At 46.0% G+C, this 22,645-nt stretch overlaps 1 protein-coding gene across 1 annotated transcript in view; it reads right to left on the minus strand.

The window, feature by feature from the left end:
- LOC126471446 (structural maintenance of chromosomes protein 4-like) overlaps positions 1–22,645 on the minus strand; it is a 252,910-nt gene that overhangs the window by 184,626 nt on the left and 45,639 nt on the right. Inside the window, exons 2-4 of the mRNA XM_050099628.1 lie at positions 21,469–21,657; positions 20,934–21,110; positions 20,429–20,533 (exon numbers count right to left, since the gene is read on the minus strand). Of these exons, the coding sequence (XP_049955585.1) occupies positions 20,429–20,533; positions 20,934–21,110; positions 21,469–21,657 (471 nt within the window). The remainder of the gene's footprint in view (positions 1–20,428; positions 20,534–20,933; positions 21,111–21,468; positions 21,658–22,645) is intronic.

The raw sequence follows: 22,645 nt of genomic DNA on the forward strand, positions 1-22,645 counted from the left end.
AGGAAAGTGTCATCTATAAAAGAGATTGCATATAGAACCCTGGTGGGAATCATTCTTACATACTGCTCTAGTGTTTGGGATCCCACCAGGTCAGACTGAGGGAAGACATCAAAGCAATTCTGAAGACTCAAGCTGCTAAGTTTGTTATCTGTAGGTTCAGTCAGCACACAAATTACAAAGATGCTTCGTGAACTTAAATGGGAATCCATGATCGGAAGATCTTTCTGCAAAACACTAGAGAGAGATTTGAGAGAACTGGCATTTGAAGCTGACTGCAGAAAGATTCTTCTGCCACAAGAAGAACCAAGAAGGTAAGAGAAACCAGGGCTTGTAAGGAGGAAGAGAGTCATCTTTCCCCTTGTCCTGTTTGCATGTGGAACAGAAAACGGAACTACTAGAAGTGGCACAAGGTACCCTACACCATGGGCCGCACAGTGGCTCGCAGAGTATATATGTAGATGTAGCTGCCCTGATGCTGTGGAAATTATTCCAGCCATTGACAGTGGAGACATACTGACAGCATGTTAATACTCAGACTGTTCTGGGCGGAAGACAGCTAACAGCTACAGAGCTGCTGAGCTTTTATATGTAATAGAAAGGTCACTCAAAAATTGCATTTAATGAACTATAAATAACTCCATACATTCCTGCTCTAGCTGTAGTTCTCAAAGGATTTATTCTGTAAGCTATCAAGTTTTTCCTCTTTTGTGGTTGGCTGGTTGACAGGGGGCAGGGAAGGATGGGGGAGGAGAGGGAGAGGATGACAACCGATCAGTAAGGTCAAGGTTTCGTTCTTCTGGTGATAATGACAGCCACCAAGAATGGGACAGAATGAGCAAAGTACGTATGAGCGAATACAGGAGAGTACATTCTAAGGACGACAGGGAAAGTCCCAGCAGAGTGTGGCGAGGCACATTCTAACACGTAATCCGCCTGTGGGCGAGCATTGGGTGCCATCACACCTCACATGGGGAGGGGGGGGGGGGGGGGGGGGCAGGGGGAGATGATTTGTTGGATGATCAGAAAATTGTCGAATGGCTGTTACATAGGTGACCATAGTAGGTACTATGTGAACTGAAGAGGGAAGATTCCTGCTTTGGCAATGTGGGTGACTGTGGGTCTCGTCCAGAAAGCACCCGTGGCCAGTTTAACTCCCGATAATGGACTGGGTCTAATAACTGCAAAGCTGAAAGCACCACTGAGCCATAAACCTGGCAACCTTAGTCCACACGGGATTGGACCACAGCCTGATAGATACAGAGAAGAGTAGCACAAGCCACATTCTAAGAGTTGTGAGCAAGAAAACAGGAAACATCAAGCTTTCAAGTAAAGTTTGACTTTAACTGAGGAATACGGGGCAGCCAAATCAGCATATTATCAAAAAAGGTTCCCAAAAATTGGGACTGTGCAACAACATTGAAGCATTATTGCAAGAGATACTTGGACATCACGGTAAAGTGTTCAAGTGGAGATCCATTAGCACCTTGGGGTTGGTGTTCAGCCAGGGTTACAGAGTGCAAGCTATACCCAATGGGAAAGTCATTGGCAGAGCACAGGCTCAACCAGTGGCCCGACAGATGTCACTAGCCCATTGATGGAGGTGATGAGCATGACACACAGCACACAGCCCGATGGGAAGCAGTTTTCTTGTACCCATGGAGAGCTTAGTGTAGCATCAACTCTAATCCAGAACTGGACGGATAAAAATTTATGAACAAAATCAGTAGGGAGCCTCCAAAGCCTCAGTCATGGATGTTTCGTAAAATATGATGGTACAAGGCAGTGCTATGCTTTTTTAGGTTAAAAAGACTGCAATGAGGTGTTGGTATTTAGAAGAATCATGTCTGATTACCATTTCCCACCTAATCAGATTATCAATTGCAGATCATCCCTCCTGGAAACCACACTGCCAGAGAGACAAAATGCCTCAAGAGCATATTTCATCAAAATATAAAAGGTATTAGAGAATTCGACAATTCAGAGGCTTCCTTTACCACAATACAGATATCGCTGGCTGGTTTTGTTGTAACCGCAAACGAGGGGACCAAACGAGAGCGGCCCGCGAACAAACAAAACGAATGGGAAAGGATGGACACTAACGATGATGGACGACCGAGCAAGACCTAACGAACAACAACACGCAAATCGTGGTCACAAGCGAAACCTCACGAATCCACAACGTCCACTCGTACATGGAAACCAAGTAAACACACTGTCTGCAGGCGAGATGTCTAGAGACTAACACAAATATCAGACTGCCTGCTGGGCGAGAGGCAGGTGCTTAAATACCTGGTAGAGTACGTTGTTATTGGCCACTGGGACCACATGCTCCACCGTGGAACCCACACATTAGACGCGGGCCAGGAGTGCGCATGCAGCCACGGCTCACGGCGCAACAGCTGGAGAGACCTCTAGTGGTAATCGAGGTCCATGCCATCTGGTGCGGATTCGAAACCCACGGCGCTCGGTACCAGATCCCTCCCCGTGAAACTTGCGCGTAGGGGCGGAAATGGTCCACACGGTGCCGAGGCAGTCGGCAGATGGGAGAAGACCCAGGCCCATCAACTGCCAGTGGCCAGGAGGAAGGAACGACCGAGGTGTCTATGATAGCCGACCGAGAGGCCAGTGTGGCAGAGGGAGCTGCCGATCCACCTGGGGACAGGGAGGGCCAGCAGCAGGCCCGCGAGGAGGCAGCAACTTGGTGCAGTGGTGGCGACTAAAGGACCATGTCTGTACCCAGAGGAGGTAAATGAGGAGTAAAGGAGGAGTGGTGGTGGAGGAGGAGGAGGAGGAGGAGGAGGCGGCAGTGAGTCCCGCGGGGGCATGCGGGCAGGCCTGGTTATGATGGCGGTGCTCCAACCCTTTCGATGTCTGCACCGACTTCACACACCGCACATGGGTTGGATGCCTGCCACGGTCGTCGCGGCCTGTCTTGCTCCCGTACATGCCGGCCCACACGGCCGCTCCAGGGGCATAACGCTGATAGGGCCGGGAGCGAGGGCGGGAGGGGGATGGAATCAGCAAATGGAGCAGGGTCCGCAGCTGTTGCCCATGGAGGAGCTCTGCTGGACTACGGCCGTCAATTGACATGGTGCGATAGGTGCTCAAAAACTGGGTGAGAGGCGACGTGGTAGGAAAAGTGTAAAACACCTTCATCAACTGCTGTTTAAATATTCGGACAAGCCTCTCCGCCGTGCCACTGGAGGAAGGGTGGAAAGGTGGGCTATGGATATGTTTGATACCTTTGGCCTGGCAGAAGTTGTGGAAGGACGACGCTGGGAACTGGGGGCCATTATCGGACAACAATGTGTGAAGCAGGCCCTCTATGGCGAGAACCTGGGCCAGGGCCACGAGTGTGGCCTCCGTAGTGGTGGATGCCATGCGGACGACACATCGGTATTTGAAGTAGGCATCAACGATAAGTAGAAACGTGGTTACCTCAGAAACAGGCCTCAAATCGAGATAGATGCAATCCCAGGGCCGGCAAGGCACGTGCGCACACAGTGCACCCGCAAACCAGGCGGTCAATATCACCATCGATGGCAGGCTAATACACGTGCCAGTGAGCCAAAACTTACATGCGGGACATACCCCAGTGCCTGCAGTGAAACAAACTGAGCACTTAATGCCACAAATCCGGAGGGACAACCACCCAATGGGAATCCAACTCCGTGGCTAACAGGACATCATCGACCACGGAGAGCCTGTGGGACAGGTTGCACCAGGGGCTGAAATATGTGCGCATCCGACGAGTAATAGGAGGGCCACCTGTGGACCACATAGCAGAGAACCTGCCACAAAGTAGGGTCACGGCAGGTAGTCACAGCAATGTAAGCAGCCATAAGAGGCAGACCATCCAGCGGGCGGAATCAATGTGAAAGCAGAGGACCTCCTCCTGGTCAAACACAGGATCAGAGCTTGCTGGGAGACGTGACAAAGCATCCGCATTAGCACAGTGGGCGGTGGGCTTATACCAGATTGTTTAAGCATAATTTCGTAAAAATAACACCCAGCGCTGGAGACTGAGCTGTCTGCTCTGGAAGGTGAGAGTGGGGTCCGTGAAGTGTAATTAAGGGTTTATGGCCTGTCAGGAGGGTGAACTTTGCCCCAAAGAGATAGATGTGAAATTTTTTGACGGCAAACACAACCGCCAGGGCCTCCTCTTCAATCTGGAAGTAGTTCCATTGTGCTGGGGTCAACGTCTTAGAAGTATAAGCGATGGGCTGTTCAGAGCCATCAGCATTCCGATACGCGGGGGCGGCCCCAATGCCATATGCCGACATATCAGGTGCCACAACCAAGGAGCAGTCTGGAGAGAAGGGGCAGACTTCAGCATCACCTTTAAATGGAGAAAAGCCTTGTCACAGGCAGGAGTCCAAACAAAAGGCACACCATTGCGACACATGTGATTGAAGGGTTGAGCAACGGAGGCAGCCGGGGTTAAGAACTTTATAATAAGTAACCTTGCCCAAAACCACCTGGAGTTCAGATAATTCGTTGAGGCAAGGAAGGGCATCAATGGCCACGACATTATTACCCGAAGGGCAAATGCCATCTTAGCTAAGCCAGTGGCCTAAGTATTCCACTTCCGGTTGAAAAAAACAACACTTGCCCAGCCGACAGCATAAACCTGCAGATTGCAGAGCACAAAATAAGGCGTTGAGGTTTTGCAAATGTTCCTGGAGGGAACGCCTGGTGACCAAGATGTCCTCCAGATAATTCACACAGGCATAGATAGGCTGTGTAAGCTGCTCCAGGAACCGCTGGAATAAGGCCAGCACTCTAGAGATACCAAATGGAGGGCACTTGTACAATCCAAAAGGGATACTGATAACCAAGATGTTCTGGGAATCAGCATCCAAGGGTCGTTGTGCCTGACCTGGACGAGGAGCATCTTCCACTGAAGTCACACCATTTGCGAACTTCCTACTCCATTCATAGACTTGCTGCTGTGACAAACATGCATCATTGAACTGAACCTTTGTCGATGAATTTCAACAGGTTTCACACCTTCACTATGCAAAAACCAAATAACAGAACGCTGTTCTTCCCTGGTGCAAGTCGCAACTGATACTGTGACGGTATGTGTGCATCTGCACTATGCTGCCACCTACAGGCCATTCTGCATGTCGTTTGTAGCATGCTTACCAACTTACAGGATAATGGGGCGAAATTTCAATTTGTTATTACAAATTTAAGGTTGTCATTTGACTCACCCTCGTAACAATGACCTTGGCACCTGCTCTCTCTGGCCTTTAAAATATTAGAATTCAGAAGTTGTATCATCTGATTGTGAATGGAATCAGGGCCTAGGGCCATATCGTGAGGTGAAGCCAGAACCGCAATCAATTACTCGTCAGTTATAGGTTCAAAATACAATTCGGCCACTAAGTGGTAAAGGAGCGGGTACGTCTGCAATTTGTTGATTACGTATTTGGAAAGCAACCACATAACAGGATGAAGCAGACAACATTGCAAAGTGGGTCACAAGGTGTTCAACAAGAGGCAACACATCCTCCTCCTCCTCATCATCATCATCATCATCATCATCATCATCATCCACAACCACCAACTCCAATGGCAGACATTCGTAAAAGGGCCTATCTAAGGTGGGCGTGGGGTAGGATGAAGAGCCAGCAGCCCTAGGATCCACAAGCCGTGGCTCCCTCAACCTCTGTCTGGTATCTACCAAACTGTTAGTTTCCATGAAGATGGGTCCCAAGAGGGAGCTCTGTTACCATTAAGACAGCAGAGGGAGCTGCTTCTCTCACCAGGTGCGAGAAATGGTTCCTGATGATGGTGCCGCAGGAACCACAAGAGAGGAGGGTGTGGGAGAACTGGTTTGGAAAAAATTAAGTGCAAGGGGGATGAAGTCTGTAACTTTTGCATAATTGATAATCATATTAACATTATGTAGGCTTTCATAATTTTTTGTGGCTCCATATATGACAAGTGGTCAATTGATTTATATAGTTCTAGTATTTCAGGGAGGTACAGATTTGTATCTTTTCTTTCTTAAAGACTGAGGAAACCAGTGGAGAAGGACAAAGATGTCCTGTACAGTTGAAACACAAAGCCAGTTGGTCACAAGGACTACCTTCATGGTGTGACCACCCACAATTTCTACACTTAGCGGCCGCCATGAAGTGGCGATGACAACCAAAGTGTGTGCATCTGAAACACCTCATCGGCAGAGGGACGTAAGGTTTCACATCACACCTGTCGACTATGAATAACTTTTTCAGGGAGGACATTTCCTTCAAACACTATGGAAGTACTTTTCTGTTTGATTATCCTCTAGCAAACAATATGTACACCTTGTCATTCGAGACTGAACGATGACTCTTAGGACCATATTTGACGTTCTCTTAGGGGCAATGGTCACTGGTATGTCACTATAGTCAGTCAAATGTCTAAAGAGCTGTAGACTGCACAGCAGATGAGGCTTTTATTGCACATTTTTCTCAATGACTCAACTCCTCCACATTTATCTTTAACATTTCCACAAAAAATGATGGCTTCTTTGCAGTAAAAGTAACTGTTCAATTAAGTATCAGATATTGGATAAAATGTTTCACCCCCAATCATCTTGCTTGTTCCACTTGCCATTTGGTAGCCTGAGTAGGGAATACAGTATGATTATAACTGTCTGCATTACAATTTATAGACCTGCATTAATGAGTCAGTTGGATCAGAACAGCCATTGTTTACATTTAATTTGATATGCTTCATGTGCAATGTGTGTGCCCTGATGCCACCCACATCTATCAAAGGCTCTTTCCGTGGGTGTCACGCAGCCATAGCAAGTCATCTGGCATGACAGTCATTGCCAGGAGACCTGATGCCCCAGGAAGCTAGCAGCCCAGCCATCAGCAGTGTGATAACGTGCTGTCAGGGGGTCTGCTGAAAGGGTCTGTAGTGACCACACCACAATGGATTTGCTGCCACATTCAAATGCATGCGAGTCTACACAGTTATTGTGTGCAGATTTTTAACACTGGAACACAGGTCATATTTAAGGCATTTTTCCCCAGTCTGCCTATACTACAGAAAGTAATTCTGAGATAGGGTACGCAAACCCATGAGAGAACCAAAAATTACATCATCTCTTGACTGAAGTAAACTGACGACGAAGAATTTCTCAAGGAAGGGAAGAAGAACTTAGGAGATAATTGCATCAAAATGAAAGGCTGCCATCATGAGAAAGTAAGAGGAAGGATAGTCCGGGGCAAGATTGCAGTGTAAGAAATGAAGTACATGCTGGTTGGTTGGTTTAAAAGGGGGGGGGGAGGGGAGGGGGAAGGGACACAACTGTGAGATCATCAGTCCCTTGTTCCCAGTAGAAGAATTAGCCAGGGGAAAGAAGAAGGAAAAGGAGATGTACGGCACAATAACAGGAGAAAGGAAGAACCAGAACGGCAGAAGGACAACAGACACTACAATAGGCAAAACAGGACAAGAAACCCACAGAGACATGCAAGAAACAGGGAGAAGAGATTAATTAAGAAAGCAGATTATCATGGCTGGCTGACCATGAGAATAAAAAAGGAGAAGCCACCTACTCTACAACACATTATAACCTCCACTCTAAAAGCGCTATTGTGAAGGACACAGAGGGACAAAGACATGTGCTAAAACTAACATCAAATGACAAAACCCACCCACACGATTAATATGTAAAACTAAATCTGCTGTTGAGGCATTGTTGCCCAACACCGAAGGTAGGGTGCTGGGAAAGTTAAAAGTCCACCAAAAGCAGCTAGAAGTGGGCAGTCCAGCAAGAGGACGACGACTGTCATTTGGGAGCCACAGCAAAACTGAGGTGGGTCCTCGCGACGGAGGAGGTAACCATATATGAGCCACGTACAGCCAATGCAGAGCCGACAAAGGACAACTGATTCCCTGCAAGAAGCCAGCAGGGGAGACTTTCACACATTCGCAGTCTCCTCAATGACACACAGTTTGTTGTGCATACTGTTATACCACTCCGTATTCCAAAGCCGACAAACCTTGCGGCATAAGACAGAATGCAGGTCAGTTTCAGAGATGCCCATCTCGAGGAGCACTTTCCACATAACCTGTTTGGATAGATTGTCAGCAATCTTGTTGCCTGGGATTCCAATGTGTCCTGGGGTCCACACAAACACCACTGAGCGACTGGAATGTTTCAGGGCAGACATGGACTCCTGGACATTCGCTACCAAAGGATGGCGAGGGTAGCACTGATCGATAGCTTTTAAGCTGCTCAGGGAGCCAGAACAGAGAAGAAACAGCTCACTAGAACAGGAACTGGTACTGTAACACATGAGATATAGCCACAAGCTCTGAAGTGAATACACTGCAGCCAACGGGTAAGGAATGCTGTTCAATATGGTCTATGGGGACATAGCCGAAGCCAACATTACCGTCAGCCATTGAGCCGTCAATGTAAACAAATTCAGAGCCCTGGAATGTGTCTAGAATCGAGATGAAGTGACAGCAGAGAACAGCAGGGTTAACCGAGTCCTTAGGGCCATGCAAAAGGTCCAGATGAAGCTTTGACCGAGGCGTATTGAGTGTCTAAAACCAGTCCTAAGAATTGGTATGTCTCCACTACAGTGAGTGGATCGTCATTAAGGTAAAGTTCTGGTCCCGGATGAACAGTACGACACCGACGGAAGTGCACGACACATGACTTTGTGGCTGAAAACTGGAAGCCGTTGGCTAGAGCCCGTGACTGCACCTTGTGGATGGCTCCCTGGAGGCGCCACTCGGCAACAACAGTACTGGTGTAGCAGTACGAAACACAGAAGTCATCTGCATACAGAGATGGTGAGACAGAGAGCCCAAGAGCTGCTGCTAGAACGTTAATGGACACTACAAATAGAGAGAGACTCAATACATAGCCCTGCGGGACTCCTTTTCTCCTGGATATGGATGGAGCTACGGGAGTCACCAACTCTGACACTGAAAGTGCGGAGCGACACGAAGTTTTGGATAAAAATCAGGAGTGGTCCCCGGAGACCCCTGTCATACAATGTGGCTAGGATATGTCGTCGTCAGGTCCAGTCGTATGCTTTATGCGAGTCAAAAAAAGACGGCAACCAGGTGTTGGAGACTGGAAAAGGCCGTTCGGATGTCAGACTCAAGAGACAAGATTATCAGTGGTAGAGCGACCCTGGCGGAAGCCACTCTGACATAGAGCCAGTAGGCCACATGACTCCAGGACCCACCCCTACCACAGAGACACCACACATTCCACTAGCTTACAAAAAAATAGTGAGGCTGATGGGCTGACAGCTATCCATATCAAGCCGGTTTTTACTGGGTTTGAGCACCGGAATGATGGTGCTCTCGCGCCACTGCGATGGAAAGACACCATCGCACCAGATCCGGGCAAAGGCTATGAGGAGATGTCGCTTGTAGTCAGATGAGATAAGTTTAATCATCTAGCTGTAGATCTGATCAATCCCAGAAGCTGTCGGGATAATGTGCAAGGGCACTGAGGATCTCCCACTCTGTAATTGGGGCATTACAAGATTCAATGTGGCGTGTATTGAATGAGAGACGTTCCCTTCCAGCCGCCATTTGAGAGTCCGAAATGCTGGGGGGTAATTCTCCGATGCAGAGGCTACAGTGACGTGCTGAGCAAAGTGCTCTGCAATTGCATTTGCGTCGGTAGATAACACCATTTATGGAACACCGGGAAGACCTGTTGGGGTCTGGTACCTGAAAAGACTATCTTTGCCCAGACTTGGGAAGGTGACGTATGGCACCCAATGGTCGAGACCTCTCTCTCCCAACACTCCTGCTTCTGTCGTTTGGTAAGTTGGGCGAACGTGGCCACAGATCCGTTTAAAGGCTATGAGGTGCTCCCGGAAAGGCCACTTATGGTGCTGTAGACCTTAACAATGTTCCTTAATTGCTTCAAGCACTTCCGACAACCACCAAGGGACTGCCTTATGCTTCGGGCACCCTGAAGAGTGAGGGATCACGTTTTCCGCTGCAGAAGCAATTGTTGTAGTCACATGTTCAACCATCACATCGATGATACCGTGTGGGGGAGATTCAACGGTGACAGCAGAGGTGAATGTTTCCCTGAAGATGGGGAAGTGGTCACTACCACACAGGTCGTCATGTGCTCTCCAGTGGATAGATGGGAGAAGTCCTGCGCTGCAAATTGATAAATCAATGGCCATGAGCCACACTGAAATGCGTGGCGGCCCCAGAATTTAAGAGGCAGAGGTCGAACTGAGAAAGATTCAACATCTCTGCCTTGGCCAGTAAGCATGGTGCTACCCCACAAGGGATTATGGGCGTTAAAATCTTCCAAAGTAGGAAAGGTTTAGGGAGTTGATCAATCAGTGCAGCTAATACATTCAGGGGTACTGCACCATCAGGAGGAAGATATACATTGCAGACAGTTATTTCCTGCATCATCCATATTCTGACAGCCATAGCTTTTAGAAGAGTCTGAAGGGGCACAGTGTCACTATACACCGAGTTTACAACAAACACAAATTCCACCTTACACTATCATAGTCACTTCGGTTCCTGTAATATCCCTTATAGCTGCGGAGGGCAGGGGTCTGCATTGGCAGGAACCAGGTTTCCTGGAGGGCAATGCAGATAGCAGGTGTTAAGCTTAACAGTTGCCGTAGTGCAGCTAGGTGGTGGAAGAAACCGCCCCAATTCCACTGGAGGATTACGTGATCATGAGACAGGAAAGGCGTGTAACATTCAATGAGGCAGTTTATGCCTCAGGGTCACCTGCTGCCACCAACTTATTGCCTGAGCATTCTATATCCATTGTGTTTGAGGGCCTGGCGAGATCAAGGTTCCCCGTGGACGCCAAAATCTCCACCCCATCCTCAGATGCAGTGGTTGTAGGTAGCGGTGGTGCAGGTGCTACTGCAAATTCCTTGGTCCTACAGGTTTTCTTTTTGGATTTCTCTTGCTGGTCCTTGGGATTCCCTGGCTGGGAGGACATCACTGGCTCAGTCTCAGGGGCTGAGGATGAGCGTGAAGCCCTATGACCAGCTGCTTTTGGGCTCTTCAGCTACTGGCGCGTGTCATTTTTCCCGCTAGCAGAAACCTGGGAAGGGAGTGCTCCAAGGGATCCCTTCCTAGCGAGAGAAGCCGAAGACGACTTACGCTTATTTGGCTTAGAAGTGGGGACGGATGTCCCTGGTGGTTGGGGGGGGGGGGGGGGGGCTTGTTGCCCCCGAAGTAGGTGGTGCAGGAGCAACAGGGAAGGAAATGCCCCTACCATCAAGGGGCATGTGTAGGCTTCCAGCTCTGAGAGGCGATCTGGGTTGGCGGAGCTGATGGTGCCAGAACTGTTGTGCTGTCAGCGTAAGATGATGTCATACGCACAGGATGCAGGCGTTCAAATTTTCTCATAGCCTCAGTGTAGGTCAGTCTGTCCAGGGTCTTGTAGTCCATGATTTTCCTTTCTTTCTGGAGAATCCTGCAGTCTGGCGAGCAAGGCAAATGGTGCTCTCCGCAGCTGACACAGATGGGAGACGGGGCACATGGAGTATTCGGATGTAATGTGCACCCACCATCTAGGCATGTGACGCTGAAAGTAGAACAGGAAGACATATGGCCGCCAGCACTTAAGGCATTGCATCGGGGGAGGGATATAGGGCTTTACATCACACCGGTAGACTATCACCTTGACCTTCTCGGGCAATGTATCACCCTTGAAGACCAAGATGAAGGTACTGGTGGCAACCTGATTATCCTTCAGACCCCAGTGGACACGCTGGATGAAATTTACACCTCACCGCTCTAAATTGGCGTGCAGCTCCTCATCGGACTGTAAAAGAAGGCCTTTTGTGAAATATTATACCCTGGACAATATTTAAGCTCTTACAGGGCGTGATGGTTACAGAAACATCTGCTTGTCACAAGTGAGTAACTCCCGTGACTGGGCAGAGGATGCTGTTTTGATCAAGACTTACCCAAATCTCATTTTGGACAAGCCCTCCACCTCGAACTTTTTCTCTAAATGCTCAACAAAAAACTGAGGCTTCATTGTCATGAAAGACTCCTCATCAGCTCTCTAACATACGAGGTACTGGGGCGAATAAGATCCGCGGCCATCCTTAGCCTGACATTCTTCCCATGGTATGGCCAGGGAGGGTAACGATTTGGGGTCGTACTTCTGTGCACTGTACTGAGACTTGGAATGCTTAGAGATTGCTGGCATTCCATCACCAGCACGTGATGATGTGGTACGATTCATCTCGTGTCATCTACTCTGATTCCACCCACTCCGACCCGGGGCCTCCCCACGGGCGCCACCCAGCCTCAACAAGGGCTACCAGGCAGGATGGCCATTGCCGGTAGTCCCGGTGACCCAGGGAGATGGGCATCTACCTCTTGGCATACACGGGGAGTTAACGGGACAGGCATCAGCGGAGTGATCCCTGTGTAGTCGGGGGCTACAACCAACAGGGTACATGGCGGCCACAGCACAACGGTTCGGTTACCGTGCTAGATATCTGGTGAAAAGAATTCCATGGTCATCGTCGGCACAGAAAACGACACTGTATAGTGAGTAGAGGAAAACGCACCCAAGAAGGTGTCCTCGCTTAACAGATGGAGGATGAGCGGGACTGCAATGCCACGACAAGAAAGTGGGCTAAAGATCTCAATGCATGATTTACAAGATGCACCATGTAAGGCACCCTTGCCCAATTCGCTCACTCTTCAGGAAAATTTTGAAAAATGGAGGTCAAACCATACAGGGGATCATATAAAGGCCGAAAGATATGAGTCTCCTTTTATACGCCTCTTACGACAGGCAGGAATACCTCCGGCCTATTCTAACCCCCGGGCCCGCAGTGAGAGAAGTTCATGCTGCACGAGCTTGAGGCCCTGTTGTCACCAGGCACATACTCATGAAGTCTTGGGCCCCTGAAGGGTGTCTCTTGTGTGTGCCCAACGATGCCTTAATGCCTCTGCTATTTACTTCTAAATCTTTTACATTCCATCAATTTTCCTTGCTCAGGTTTCGCTGTCCTGTGCAGCAGGAAAAGTAGAGCAAACAAAGGGCTAAAATGCATATTTGAAGTTTTTTGTCCTTTGAAGTTTTTTGTCCTTTGAAGTTTTTTGTCCTTTGAAGTTTTTTGTCCTTTGAAGTTTTTTGTCCTTTGAAGTTTTTTGTCCTTTGAAGTTTTTTGTCCTTTGAAGTTTTTTGTCCTTTGAAGTTTTTTGTCCTTTGAAGTTTTTTGTCCTTTGAAGTTTTTTGTCCTTTGAAGTTTTTTGTCCTTTGAAGTTTTTTGTCCTTTGAAGTTTTTTGTCCTTTGAAGTTTTTTGTCCTTTGAAGTTTTTTGTCCTTTGAAGTTTTTTGTCCTTTGAAGTTTTTTGTCCTTTAAACTTTTCTGTTATGGTATGTCTCATTTGAAGGTTAAGACCATTCTGTGTCCAGAAGTAGAGTTACAACTTTAGTGTCATGTGATCAACAGAGAAAAGTAACTACTGCTTGAGCTGTAGAAGATTGCCTCCACTATGACCTGATTTTGAAATGCAGAAAATTTTAATGTAAAAATAAATGTACACTCGACAAAGTCCCAAGAAAGCTGTATTAACTCCCCACCCTGAGAAGATAAATCGAAACGTCAACCAAGTAACATGCCCATATCATGACACCCCTTCATTGGCCCATTTCCAGGTCTCTTATCTGATTAAGTGAGAGCTGAACACAGCTAGAGCCAGTCACAGTTGCAACCTTCACTAAAAGGTGAGAAACTGTTTTTGTGCTAGATGTTCTGTACAGATCCCGTCTCCCACAGCAGCATTACAGCCAAACAGCTAACACAATGGGCATTACAAATGTAATGTATTGCGAATACATAGAAAGAAGGATCCTTTATTGTATGATTATATGATAGCGGAACAAACACTGGTAGCAGTTACTTCTGTAAAATATCTGGGAGTATGTGTGCGGAACGATTTGAAGTGGAATGATCATATAAAATTAATTGTTGGTAAGGCGGGTACCAGGTTGAGATTCATTGGGAGAGTGCTTAGAAAATGTAGTCCATCAACAAAGGAGGTGGCTTACAAAACACTCGTTTGACCTATACTTGAGTATTGCTCATCAGTGTGGGATCCGTACCAGATCGGTTTGACGGAGGAGATAGAGAAAATCCAAAGAAGATTGGCGCGTTTCGTCACAGGGTTATTTGGTAACAGTGATAGCGTTACGGAGATGTTTAATAAACTCAAGTGGCAGACTCTGCAAGAGAGGCGCTCTGCATCACGGTGTAGCTTGCTCGCCAGGTTTCGAGAGGGTGCGTTTCTGGATGAGGTATCGAATATATTGCTTCCCCCTACTTATACCTCCCGAGGAGATCACGAATGTAAAATTAGAGAGATTAGAGCGCGCACGGAGGCTTTCAGACAGTCGTTCTTCCCGCGAACCATACGCGACTGGAACAGGAAAGGGAGGTAATGACAGTGGCACGTAAAGTGCCCTCCGCCACACACCATTGGGTGGCTTGCAGAGTATAAATGTAGATGTAGATGTAGATGATTCACATGTATTAAATGAGAGCACCCTGGCCAAACATAACTTTTTGTTTTTCTTGTCAAAATTTACACTTAAATCTGGTTGGTTGGGGACCAAATTACTAGGCATCAGTCTTTTTCCTTGAACAGACAGGTCTACATTACTGTAGATCAGAGAGCCTACCGCACAAAACCCAGGAAAAGAGTACCCCGAAGTCTACCAGAGGTTAACGGAGGTGACAAAAAATACAGGGAGACAGAGGAAGAAAGACAGGCATGGTGCCCTATCTAGGGAGCAGCTGGAAGCCCCTGAAAGCAGTGTCCAATGAGAGGACAGACATTCTCCAGACCCCGCCACTTACCAGAAGTACCCCACTCAGAAACTGCCTGCCTAGAAAAGGTTAGCAACATGCACAAGGCAAGAGACAAACGACAAACAAGTCTAACAGACCACGCAAGAGGGTTGGAGGAAGAATAAAAGAGATAGGGTGAGGACCACCAAGCCCAGACAGCCACAACCCAGTGTGGGTTGAGGAGGCAACAATGTTCTACCAACCCCTCACTGGGCCAATAAGGTTAAGTGGCCCTACCTTAACGAGTGGTGACAGTGGGGCTGGTCCTCGCAATGGAGAAGTGGCCGTTGTGGAGCCGGCAAAGGATGGTAGAGGGTGAGACGTGCATGGAGGAGCTCCACAGATTTGTAGTCTCCTTTATCACTCGTACTTAGTTTGGTGAAGTCTGAGTGAGCCATTTCATATTCCAGATTCCTAGACTCAACAGTGTAATACTGACCAGATGCCTATTTCCAGAATACCGTTCCCAAGAGGTGGTTTACTGGCTGCCAGTTTGGGATCCTCATGTGGCCCAGGGACCAGACGAAGGTCACTGAGCTTCCACATTGTTCAAGAGCATACAGAGAATCCTGGATAGCAGTGACCAAGGGAGGGGGAGGGTAGCACTGGTCAAGAGCTTGCAAACTACTCATGGAGTCAATGCAGATAGTGCAGGAAAGGGTATGCTTAAGAGCATGAGAGATGGCTATCAACTTCACAGTGAAAACATTACGGTCATTCAGCAAGGAATGCAGTTCAGTGTGTTCTGTGTGGGTAGAAGCAAAGCCTACTTGACCAGCAACCACCATGCCATCAGTATAGAATACTTATGAAATCTGGTTTCTGAAATCTGGGATGTGCCAAGGATGGAGTGGAACTGGCTGTGGAGGGCCTCAGGATGAGCAGTCTTTTGGACCTTGTGATAAGTCAAGATAACGCTGTGGCTAAGGGATGTACCACAGAGGTGTATGTGAGTGGGCCCAGAGGAAGGAACGAAAGTTAAGTAAGATTGGGTTTAACATTTCATCAACATCGAGGTCATTAGAGATGACGCACAAGCTCTGATAGTGTCAAGGATGGGAAAGGGAATTGCCATGCCCTTGCAAAGGAACCAGCCCAGCATTTGCATGGAGCAATTTAGGGAAGTAACAGAAAACCTAATCTAGATGGTCAGCTGCAAGTTTGAACCATCGTCCTCCGGAATGCAAGTAACTTATGCTGACCACTGCGCCACCTCAATCGGTCTGTGGGCCCAGAGGAGAGGTGGAAGAAGAAACAACCGGATGGACCACATGTGGACTGTGATCATAATCCCTGATCTGGGCTGCCATTGTTGGAGATGGATTTTAGTGTTAGGAATGAGGAGACTGTAGTTCAGATGCTTTGGGGAACTGACAAGTTGTTGGCACCCGATCTGGAATGAGGGACCCCAGCTGCCAAAAGTAAGCATGTCACAGGGTTATTTGGAAAGGCTCTTGCAACAAGTCAAACCCAGCAGTGGTGTATCAAATGTAGTATCCTCAATGCTGAGGGTGATGCTGAACCACGCCAGACTCCTATAATCAAGACAGGGCTCTATCAGTGCTTTGTGAAGATGCAGAAGAGTAATGCATTCTGCACCCCAGCTGGTGTTACACTGGCAGCAAAGTGTATTAAGACGCAGCCAGCACTTTTGCTTATGCTGGTGAAGATGGGGAATCCACTACAACTGAGCATCGAAAACCAGTCCTGAAAAGTGATACGTCTCCACCACAAGGAGTAGTTGGTCACTGAGGTACACTTCTGGTTGTGGGTGAACAGTATGATGCTGAGAGAAGTGCATGACATAAGTCTTGGCGACTGAAAATGGGAAGCCATCAGTGATGGCCCGTGCCTGTGCCTTTTGTATCGCACCCTGCAGGCGACGTTTAGCCACACCCACACTAGAGCAGCAACAGTAGAGGCAGAAAGTCATCAGCATACAAGGAGGTTGATACTGGGACCCAACAGCTGCCGCTAAGACCATTGACGGCTACTAGGAGAGAGGGACACTCAGTACTGAGCCCCTGTGGGACCCCATTCTCTTACATTTGGGGGGGGGGGGGGAGGGGGGGGGGGGGGAGGGGGGGGGGGGGGAAGAGTTACTGTAGGAAGCACTAATTTGAACCTGGAAAGTATGGTGTAACAACAAGTTGTGGATAACAATTGGGAGCAGACCCCAGAGACCCCACTCATATAAGGTAGAGAGAATGTGGTGTTGCCATGTGGTGTCAAGCCTTTTGCAGTCCGAAGAATATGGCTGTAAGGTGTTGATGTCAGACAAAACCTTTTCGGATCGCAGATTCCAGTTAAACCAGACTCAGTAGTGGAACAGCCTTGGTGTAAACCACCCTGGAATGGAGCCAGAAGACCCCAAGACTCAAGGAGCCAACACAGCCACCATCTCGTCATGCATTCAAGCAACTTACAGGAAACATTGGCAAGACTAACTGGGCTATAGCTGTCCACCCTAAAGGGTGCTTACCCAGTTTCAGTACTGAGACGATGCTTTCTCACGACTGCAATGGAAACTCGCCCTCACTCCAGATGTGGTTAAAGATGCCAAGGTTATGACGCTAACAATACACCATTACGTGCTTGATCATTTGGTTGTGGATGTGATCTGCTCTGCGGTTGTATGAAGGCAGCGGGCTAGGATGCTGACCAATTCCCAAATCGCTGAATGGAACATTGTATAGCTCCAGGTGGTGTGTGAAGAAGACAACTGCTTTCACTCCACCTGCTGTTTTATGACATAAAAGGCAGGTTGATAATTGTCAGACACTGAGCCTCTAACATAATACAGGAAAAAATCTTCAGTGACGGAGTCTGGCTCAATGTAGACAGCACCATGCGAGTTAATACCAGCAACACCTGCAGTTGTCTGGTATCTGTAGACACATCTGATCTTCGTCCAAACCTGCGAAGAGGTATGTGGTCCGACAGTTGAAATGTACCACTCTCAGCATTCTCACTTGTCTCGTTTTAGTAGGTGGTCAACCCAGGCACGAAGCCACTTAAAGGCAATGAGGTCCTCCTCCAATGGGTGCTGCTTGTGGCATTGGAGAGCCCGCCTACTACTTCTAATGATCCCTACGATTTCTGATGACCACCAAGGTACTGTCTTCCATAGGCATGGGCCCAAGGAAGAGGGGATCGCTAAATCAGCTGCTGAAAGAACAAATGTAGCTGTATTCTGGACTGCCTTATTGATATATATCCATGCAGTGGGGAGCGCACCCTAGAGGCGAGTGCACCCTAGTCAGCACTGCTGAGAGCCTATTCGGGCAGGTGTGCATGGGAGAGATACTGAGGGAGGGTCAGGAAGATCGCGAAGTGGCCACTATCTCACAGGTCATCGTGGACTCTACAGTGGTTGGATGGGAGAAGACGAGTGCTGCAAATGAAAATGCCAATGCTTGAGGAAGTTCCATGAGCCACAATGAAGTATGTGGTGGCACCACTATGCCAGAGACAAAGGTCAAGTTGTCCCAAATTACGTAGGATTAGGAAAGGTGCGGGAAGCTGAGAACCCAACACAAAAAATATCTTCCGAGACACTTCACCACTGCAAGGGAGGTAAACACTGCAGATGGTAATATCCTGAAATATTGGGGAGGGGGTTGTCATAGGGTTTCACATCGCATTGGTATACGACTACCTTTACCTTTTCAGGCAATGAATCTCCCTCAAAGGCCCAGATGAAGGCACTGGTAGAGACCCTACTGTCCTTTGGCTCCCTATGTACATGACAGTGTGCACCTTGTCACTCCAAGACAGGTGTTTTCAGTGTTTTTTATTCCGTAGTTAGGTCCTTTAATGGTGAATGTGAGATTATGAGGAACCATCATCCTTACAAAAGTTCAGGATATACCAACAGCACAAGGGAACTAGCAATGATATAGTTATTAATAGCCAAAGGGAAGTTCATAATGGATGCTATTGAGAAGATCATATGATAAATTCTCCACAGTGCTGGAACCTGAAAGATTATGAAACATGCTGTCTACACATTTTGAAACACCATTTCTCTGTTTCTGAAAATGTATGCAAACACATTAAAAATATTTTAAGGCAGTACATAGCACCTTCTTGCTTTAAACTTCATGTGCCAAATAATATCTGCAACTACTTTTCTCCATCAATAGAGCTGACTTTTTCACTATTTAAAAAGTTCTCATTAGTAACATCTTTCATTGATGCACATTCTTATTTATGCAGACTGTAGATTTTATCAGTACAGATATTTTAAAATGAGAACAACTTTTTGTTTTCAGATTTTTGGTGTGTCTTGTAGGGAAAGGAAAATACACAAAGCCATCATGCAATATAGTAACACTTATGAAAACATATCAAACAATATTATAAAGATGATGATGAAACAAAAACCATAATATCCCTTACTATAGTATTACATGAGTGGGTGTGGCAAGAATTGGCAACTTCGTATGTTAGACACCATCACCCCCCCCCCCCCCCCCCCTCCACCTTCCTGTGCATGCACTGTGATCATAATATAATTATTATTTTAAGAAGTTTACACTTGGCACAGTCCATCATCATCATCATCATCATCATCATCATCATCATCATCATCATCATCGGCCCACTCATAACATAGTTGACAGCTAATTTACACACTGACATACAAAACTCACCCATCACAATTAGTCCATTAAGACAAAGTGGTTCATATAAAAACTGTTTAATCTTCATTGTCCTTATGAGTAAATTCTAGGTGGACGAAGGGCTAAAATCAGTTGCAGATTTAGTCTCACAAACAATAGTTTTGAATTTTCCTTGATGTTTTTAGGGAGATATTAAAAGTCTTTGAAACACATGAAATCAATTTTTTGCAATTTCTGTTACTGAGTCTCCCTTCAAAGGAAAGTAAGTAGTGATAATTTGTGGTGACCTTGTCTGTGTACACTATGACTCCTATTAGTCTCAGCTGTTATGGATCACCACTCCTTACCAGTATTTCTTCAAAACACGTGTGTGTGTGTGTGTGTGTGTGTGTGTGTGTGTGTGTGGGGGGGGGGGGGGGGTGCAAATAACCTTATCTATAAAAATGTTTTAGTTTGACAGCACCCTACCAATATATTGGTATGTGCTATCTGCTTCACCCACAACTTACGACTGTTCCACTTCACACCTACTCTTCTGCAGTGTTACTCTTAGGTATTTAAATATGACATTATTGACTCCAGATGTCAATTTTACGGCCAAAGCCAAACAAAGAAGCAGCTAAATATGGGAGAGCTCCCAATCAAAAAGGCTTACTTAAAAAAGCAGTAGCGCAATCAGTTCATCAATCACAAATTAACATTGCATGAGTACTGCACAGCAATATTTTGCCACCAGTATTCTAGTTTCAATCATTTCAGTTGCTTTTGTGTTTCCTAATACAAATTAACTGAGCAAGCAATAATCACTTTAACATCACAGTGTCTTTAAGATCATTTCATAACCACTGTTTTGCCACCATTATCTTGGACGACGACAACGACGACACCACCACCACCACCACCACCACTTAACATGACTGAGTGGTGACAATGGAAGATTTTAAAAAATACCTTAAATCTTGAGGTTCCAATTATGTCTTCTAAAAATTCCAGGAGACCAGTTTCATTTTCAGTCATGCCCTTAGGTTTCATTAATGATATCTGTTCTACTTCACCCTGTCAAAAGCAAGAAAAACAAATTTAAAATTCAACTAAATTTTACAGACTTAACACTGAGTATAATTCGCAAGTGTCATTAACTGTGTTGTACAAATGGAGCTTCCTAAATATCTACGCTAACAAGCATTTCATTTCATTAGAGTTGACAGTTACTGATTAATAAATATAGAATAAGAACTAAAAATGACTGGATTAAACATCTCCAACGAAGTCACTGACAAGTAAAAATTTCTAATCAACGCATACTTTCCCCATATGTGATTTTACCGTATCAATTGCCACTGCTCCTAAATTATCAAAGAATTACTTCATGAACATTTTGGTCAGGCGAAGTGAAGAACGCCCTATCCCCTAAGAAAGTAATAAAACTATTCAAAGCACTACCTAGAGAACTTACCTGAAGAATAAGGAAGCGATTATGATCCAGATCAATTCCATGCTCACGTAACAACTTAGATATAGCATTGAATTTGACACGGCGGTTATTTAGTGTGTAATAGGATGAATTATCCAGAAATGCTGTACGTCCAATACTGAATGAGGAGTTCTTTACAATCTCGTGCTGATAGTCTTTCTGAAAAATATTGACACCAATACATAATTATACACACACACACACACACACACACACACACACACACACACACACACACAACGAAATATCAATTTTAGCATTCACTCAGTTGAGACTGTAATGATTTTGGTGCCAAGCTATTTAAGTTTTATTACTTTGGTTCTCCAATGTTAGTGGATAAATATATTGCACTTTCATGTAGTTCCATGACCTAGAATGTGTACCCACAATAAAATTCCTAGGTTGATTACAAAATTAGCTTCTTAGCATTTGAAAATATGTTGAACGTTAATCTGACTGAAATCCATAAATGCCACCAAGAATATTAAAACACAGCAAAAATAGGGAGTGCATTTACCGTTATCACTTGAACAAAATGGACGACTACTGAACAGCTCTTTATGTCCTGGCGTGTCTCAGATTTGTGGATGAGGACAGAAACCTTCTTCGATCTTATCTTTGTAGAACGGTATCCAAAGACAAATAGTAGTGAGTCAATGACATTACTTTTACCACTTCCATTGGCACCCAAAATGGAATTGAAACACTGTAAAGAAACAAACATTACATAAGCTTACAAGAAACTACATTCATTCTAAAACCCAAAATGAGACAGCAAAATAATTTTACAAAGTACTTTGTTGAGAAAAAAGAAACAAATGTAAAACAGAACACAAAATCATCATAAGTCATCTTATACATTTCAGAGCATTAGTACATATAATTAGTTCCAAATATAAATATGTTACTAACATTACTAAGTGGGACAAAGGTTGACTATGTAAATGAACACATTTTTATTTCTTGTACGGCATCTTAGTAAATTTCATAAACTACGCATAGAAGCCACAAAACAGGCTTCAAAATTCTGCATCCTCTCACTACTACTTCCTCATTTTTGCTATCTTCACTTTCATGTAACAAATATGTAATTTTATCCCACATCATGTAAAACTGCTATCACTAATGCACAGTTTGTTCCCGTCACATATTACAAAAACACAAGTTTGTGTGTTTAATGGGTAATCTGTGTTACTTTTAATGTCTTCCCATATGTACCAACAAAAATTACTTTGTGACCGACAGATTGCAGTGGTGGAGGGGAGGCAGTGTAGACAATTGCAGCCAGCCACACTTCACACAGCACTGCACGTAACAGACAAAACAGACAACAAAATACTCCCACATCACTCACATCTAACTACATAATCACTTACATTAAGACAACATAGAAGGAGTGAAAGCTGCTATACTTGGGGTTAAAACAGAAGTAAAATACACAGGAGCTAATAGAGGCACAGAAAAATGTGACTGGCTGACCACTTACAAAAAACATGGGTGAGCCAGTCATCCTGTTAACACATTAAGAACATCCCCTTAATATTTGAGGAAACAACTGAGACAAATCACGAAACCTTAAAATTTTCACCCCATGTGTTGCAAATGTTTGAACGTTACTCAACACTTTCGCTGCGGCTGATAAGCATCACAACAAGCCACGAGCCAGTGCGGCTGACGCTTATAAGCGTCCGCGC

The sequence above is a fragment of the Schistocerca serialis genome, chromosome 3 (genome assembly GCF_023864345.2).
Source record: "Schistocerca serialis cubense isolate TAMUIC-IGC-003099 chromosome 3, iqSchSeri2.2, whole genome shotgun sequence".
NCBI classification, from domain to species: Eukaryota; Metazoa; Arthropoda; class Insecta; order Orthoptera; family Acrididae; genus Schistocerca; species Schistocerca serialis.